At 41.5% G+C, this 6054-nt stretch overlaps 1 protein-coding gene across 1 annotated transcript in view; it reads left to right on the forward strand.

The window, feature by feature from the left end:
- Positions 1 to 5425: 5425 nt before the first annotated feature.
- Positions 5426 to 6054, forward strand: part of ADARB1 (adenosine deaminase, RNA-specific, B1) — a gene marked incomplete at its 5' end in the record, with an annotated part of 18999 nt that continues 18370 nt past the window's right edge. Inside the window, one exon of the mRNA XM_010020529.1 lies at positions 5426 to 5555. Within this exon, the coding sequence (XP_010018831.1) occupies positions 5426 to 5555 (130 nt within the window). The remainder of the gene's footprint in view (positions 5556 to 6054) is intronic.

The raw sequence follows: 6054 nt of genomic DNA on the forward strand, positions 1-6054 counted from the left end.
GCTGTTCAGCCTGGAGAAGAGAAGCTGCATCTATACCCCAGAACAGCTTCCAGTATCTGAAGGCGGCTACAAGGATGTAGAGAGGGACTCTTCCTTACGGGCTGTAGTGACAAGACAAGGGGTGCTGGGTTCAAACTGAAACAGGGGAAGTTCAGGTTAGATGTAAGGAGGAAGTTCTTTACTGTGAGTGTGGTGAGGCACTGGAACAAGTTGCCCAAAGAAGTGGTAAATGCTCCATCCCTGGCAGTGCTCAAAGCCAGGTTGGACACAGGGGCTTGGAGCAGTCTTGCTTAGTGGAAGGTGTCCCTGCCCATGGCAAGGGGTTGGAACTGGATGAGCTTTAAGGTCCTTTCCAACCCAAACTATTCTATGATTCTATGTATATATGTATTAGGTGATTTATCCACTTACAGCTTCTGACAGTTGAATGAACTCTTTGTATTCTTTCGGGACAAAGAGGAGACTTCATTGCTGATGCTTTCAGCCTTGATCATGTCACGTAAGAGAGCACCAAGCCCAGTGCAGTGCCAGCTTGGGTTATGGTTTGTGCTGAGGAAAGCTTGAATCACATCTTGCTCATGTTAGGCAGCAAGGCTGTGAAGGAGTTCAAGTCAGAAATACTGCTTTGAGTTAAATTGTTATTTGATACAACAGTTTTTAGCAGAGAAGATAATCATTCTCTTCTGCAAACTGAAATTGTTGGCGTGAACAGAGGTGAATAATGGAAGTCAAGGACAGATTAAGTGAGGCAGTTGCCACATATTTCCAGGGTCTAAGTGACACATTTGCAGTGCATGTATCCGAGACTCATGGTTAAATAGCTGTCATCTGAAGGTTCGTGCTCTAAATCTGGTTAATAAGTATATCAAAGTTATCTGGATAAGTAAATCTGGATGAGAAATAGTTTAAATCAAATAACTGCTGAACTAGGGAAGGTATGAAACATTCCAGACATAGACCAGACATTTACAGTAGCTAGATTGGAGTAAAAGTTCTCCCTTATCTGCTTGCTTATGTTTCTCCCTATCAAACTACAGTAATGATTGTTCAACAGCCCTCTTTCTACTGTGTCTCTTGGGTCTTTTTGATGGTACTATATGCCTGTCTAAATTCAAATACTTGCCTTTGACAAAACATTGTTTGTGTTTATTATGAGAATGTCAAGGCTTTGACCTTTTCTATCTCAAAAACCACTGGTTTAGATTTTATTAAAACTGTTAGATACTGATCTGATTTGATAATGTGGGGTTGAAGAGTGTAAGTAGATGTTGTGACTATTTTAAGTGTGTTCTTTTCTCAAAATGCATGGACCATATGCATAGTTTAGGAATTCCTGGATGCTTTCTTTTTTAATGTTGCAAAATTAATGCATTATTGATGGATGTTTCCCTCAATCTCAAATCTAGGATCATGCTATTTCAGGTAGTTATGATTTCTTCAGTAGACAGTCATTTAAGCGTGCGTTCTCTGCTGTGCCTTGAGAAGTAGATTTGGCCTCAAACCCCCCCCACTCCAAAAATTCACTGCCAGTAATGTGTATTACTGGTTCTTGAATCAATAAAACAGTGAAAATCGGAACCAGAATAGAGAAGTGGGAAAGAGCACAAGGTGAGATGTGAAAGAGAGGTCATTCTAAGAGTGTGAAGTTGTTTCTCCACCTGGTGTAGAACAGCTAAGCTAAACAGCCGTTTCTTTCAGGGATTTCCATGGACTGCTGGGCAGTGCTGGGTTGTTGAGCTCCTTGCTTTTGCCAGGTTTTGACTTAGTCCCAGGTAGAGCTTATGGGATGCTCGGGGCATTTGAGCGTAGGGTACGGTCCTAAATAACAAAAAAGCAACACATACAAACACAACTCATAATTTTTTCCAGCTCACCTACATTGACTTTGATACCCATATTGTGTACAACAAGGCATGCCCAGGGATACTTGTGTTTTGCCTCTCATAGGTGTGGAGTGGTAAAAGCTGCTCCATTGTGGAGGAGAACCCAGTGGGCTTTAGGAGTAATGCCAGTAATACACTGGGTGGGAAGGTTGCTGGTACTGCCTCGTGTAGACCCGATTCCAAGTCAGTTATTTATTGAGAGGCTTTTGAGCAGCTTGTCATCAGGATGTCATCATCCTTTCCGCACTTCACTGTGCAGAAAGTGTGTTAGATCACACTGCTCTTAAGTCTAATTAGCTGTCAAGTTATTGGAATGATATGAGGTCTGGTACATATTAGTGATTTTGGTCTGGTGTGTATTAATCATAGAATCACAGACTGGTTTGGGTTGTAAAGGACCTTAAGATTATCCAGTTATAACTGCCAGGGACACCTTCCACTAGACCATGTTGCCCAAGGCCCATCCAACCTGGTCTTAATGATTAATAAGAGTTATATTAAGGGTTGTTATTAATTATTAGTAAGGGTTTTAAACATTTGTGATGTTTTCAGGTTCTGCTTTATTTATCTTTATTTTTAACTTGGTGAGTTGTTTCATTTTTTATTCTTTTTTTACTAAGGATGTGTAAAGATGTTAGATTTGGGGCTAATCCTCAAGTGGGGGAGGTTGCAATCACTGGAGAGTGCAGGAGTGATGTAATGAGGATAGGGTTTGTTATAACCCATAGACCAAATAAAATGCTGGTTGGGTTGGGAGAAAATGGAAGAGAAAAATTTGCAAGGGCAGGAAAAATCCAAATCATAAATGTTTAGTGGAAATAATAAAAGTGGAAGGTGTCCCTGCCCATGGCAGGGGTTTGGAACTGGATGAGCTTTAAGCTCCCTTCCAACCCAAACCAGTCTGGGATTCTACAATACAGTGTGGTTGTGCTGATGGAGATGTTGGAATTGACTGCCTGGGTTGCAGGTTCAAAACTAGCGTCTAGCTGGTGTGTTACTTTATGGTGCCTCATGAGAGAAATCAGTAGAGCAGAGTTGAGAGGAGAGATGGTCCCTGCTTCAGTGGTGACGGTGAGTATCTGCTGAAATGCACATAGGTGATCCTGCACTTCCTGACAGCTGCAGGCACTCTGGAGAGAATGGAATGCAAGCTCTCAAATGGTACAGAAGGGCAGCTGACATCAGGAATCAGCTTATAAAATGGGCATATTTAACTTTATGGTCTGTAGAGTTGGTTATTGAGTTGCTGATCCCATGGCTTAATACTTTTAAAACCAGTCTCTGCAAAGCAAGCTGCCTTTGGTTCCACCACACAGGTAATCACCAGCATTCATCTGGGGTGGTCTCTGTGGCCTGCTAAGGTCTTCCTTCAGATTCAGCCAGACCTGAACTTTGTCAACTTCAGAATCTTTTAAAGCATGGATGGTCAGGGTGGTTCTACTACAACATTGCTGCAAGATATGTATTAACCAAAATCAGTCTGTGGATTCACTGTAACTTCATCAGAGAAAGGAAAAATGCACCCAAAGTAGCTTTGAGCTCACATGCCTTAATGAGCAAACCGTCAGCTATTTTAGGTCTTCCCTTTTTGGAATTACCCAACTTTGAATAATGAGGTAATGCAGGAGCGGGGGTAGAGGAACTGTGTGTCAGATGTTAGGGCACTCACTGGGAAGGTGAGACACGAGCTCCATTGCTGTTCCAATTAATATATACTTATGTGAAAGGGAGTAGAGTCAGAATGAGAAGTTAAAGATCCCTACCCAGGCCAGTCAGTGCTCTGGGCTTGATGTGGAGACAGCTTCAAGTCCTTGGTTTTGAGGTGGGGACAGCAAGGATATCATTTTAGGCCAGGGAGTCTCATTGCTCATGCTGCAGTGGTGTGTTCATAGCTTGCCTTATTCCCATCTCTTCCATGCTCTTAATGACTCTTAACTATGTCAGTGTAACAGGGAGAAAAGAGTAATACTTCTAATTTAGTGGGTGAGTATTCTTATAAAAGACTAAAACCGTAGTAACTAAATCTGTAGACATTTAATAGTGTTTATTCCTCACCACCCCCCTGTTGTCATGCAACTTGAGTTTCAAAGAGAAAAAGAGAAGTCTTAATATGACTGCCTGTTTTCTGGTGGTGATTTTCTTCCTCCTGCACCTGCAGTTCCTCCTGTATTGTTTGACTCTCTAGAGGTCTTTTTGTCTCGCTTGAGTTGTGCTTAGTCCTTTCTTATCAGCCCTCCCCAGTGTCTGGCTTCGTGTTCATTCAAGTGGGTTTTGGTTTCCTTGCCAGCAGCTTAGTTCCAGCTTGAGCTGCAGCCCCATCCCATCCTTCTGTGCCAGCTACATCTTCCCAGAGGGACTCACTGTGTTCTCACTTGTATACCAGCACCACAGTTTCGTATGTGAAAAAAAGAATCATTTTGGGAAAAGCTAATCTGTCCACCTTGTATGCAGTTTCAGTTCTCACCTCTTGATGAGAACCTGTTGAAGGCAGCCCTGGTTCCCCGAGGGAACGGGTGATTGCATGATGTATGTCAGCCTCCGTCTGGCTGGGTAGGTTGAGGATCTGTGTAGTGATTTACCCATGTTTGGTGACCTGGAAGGATCACAGAATCACAAAGTAATTCCAGCTAGCATGTAACTTGCCTTCCTCAGTGGCTCCCTTGGGAACAAACAGCTGTGCTATCATAGATTGCTATGGGTTTCAGTTTCTTTTCAGGTGAAAACTCAAGGGTTTGAGTTTTGGCTCATCTTTTCTAGCTGTTAGGGTTCCAGCTTCCTTAAAAACAACAGGTGAGATGAGCTGCAGTGTTGAACTGAACTGTTGTTCGATGAGAGCACGACTGGTGTTTTCAAGTGTTCCTTACTATTAGAAGTTAGCCCCCCTCACAGCCTGACTCACACTGCTTGCAAGATACAACAAGGCTGTAGCTGTTGTAGTTCAAGTATTCCTGAAGGTGAAAGAGATAAATCCTTCCTCATGCTGAGATGGCTTATTTAGGGTTATGCATTGACATTTTCTATTCCTAAATTTATATATGTCTTGTAAAAATGAGAAAATGTTGAATCACTGTGGAAAACAGATTTGTTCCTATTTATGTAATAGATAATGAATTTGATTGTTATAAAAGGTTTACATGTTGGGTTGAGGAGCCTGGTTTTTGAACTTCAAACTGCTTGTCAGGTCGAATGTTGAGGAAACTGAAATGATGTGTTTTGAGGTTTGAGCATGAAAGTATAGACCTATCTGTCTGTCCAGTTGTTCTCCTCAGCCTCAAATGTTCATAATAATATGAGCATTAGGTACTTTGATGCTTGGCTTAGGGCTGTCTGACCCTGTTTTAATCGATGTGGAAGAGCCACGAGTGCTCAGGATGCCTGAAAATCACATCCTTGACATACTGCTGATGCCTCAGTGTCCTCTTTAAAGTGAACAATAAAAACTCCTTTGATTTCTTGTGTCAGATCATTGAAAAGTGCAAATCTATAACCTAATGCTGCTGTGATTTTTTGGCATATTTGTTTAATTGTCTAATGTGCATTTCTGTGTGATCCCACAGGTTTTAGCTGACGCTGTCGCACGCTTGGTTGTGGATAAATTCAGTGATTTGACGGAAAACTTCACGTCTCCACATGCACGTAGAAAAGTCCTTGCTGGAATTGTCATGACAACAGGTAAAGAAAAGGAGTCCTATTTTGTCTGCGTAAATAAGAGCTCTGTTTGCGTTCTAGGAAACTCCCTTTTTTTCTCAATCAGCCAGTATTGAAATACATTTGCCCAGTTTAATCTTCAACATGCACTAAATAGAGCAATTAAATCTTGGCTGAAGTTAATTACAGGAAAATTAGAGCTGCAAATACTTCTGTTTCCATGGACTTCCTCTATTCTGCCTGATTGAGACATCTGAGATAACTTATGGTCTACAAAATACATGTATCTTTTAAAATCTGACAGTAAATCTAACATGAATTACACTGCAGTGGTCACACAAATGGTATGCTTGGGTTTTGGCATCTTATGTAAGAAATTATGCTTGTTTCCCAAGTTTTTAAGGTTTTGCACTTTGTTAGAGTTATTCTTGCTCTATTCTTAGTGCTTTGTGTCTCAGTCATTTTAGTCAAAATATCTGAAAAAGCAGCTTACGTTTTGGCAGCTGACACCATTGTGCATGTA

This window comes from Nestor notabilis, unplaced genomic scaffold, assembly GCF_000696875.1.
Source record: "Nestor notabilis isolate BGI_N333 unplaced genomic scaffold, ASM69687v1 scaffold16108, whole genome shotgun sequence".
Classification (NCBI taxonomy): domain Eukaryota; kingdom Metazoa; phylum Chordata; class Aves; order Psittaciformes; family Psittacidae; genus Nestor; species Nestor notabilis.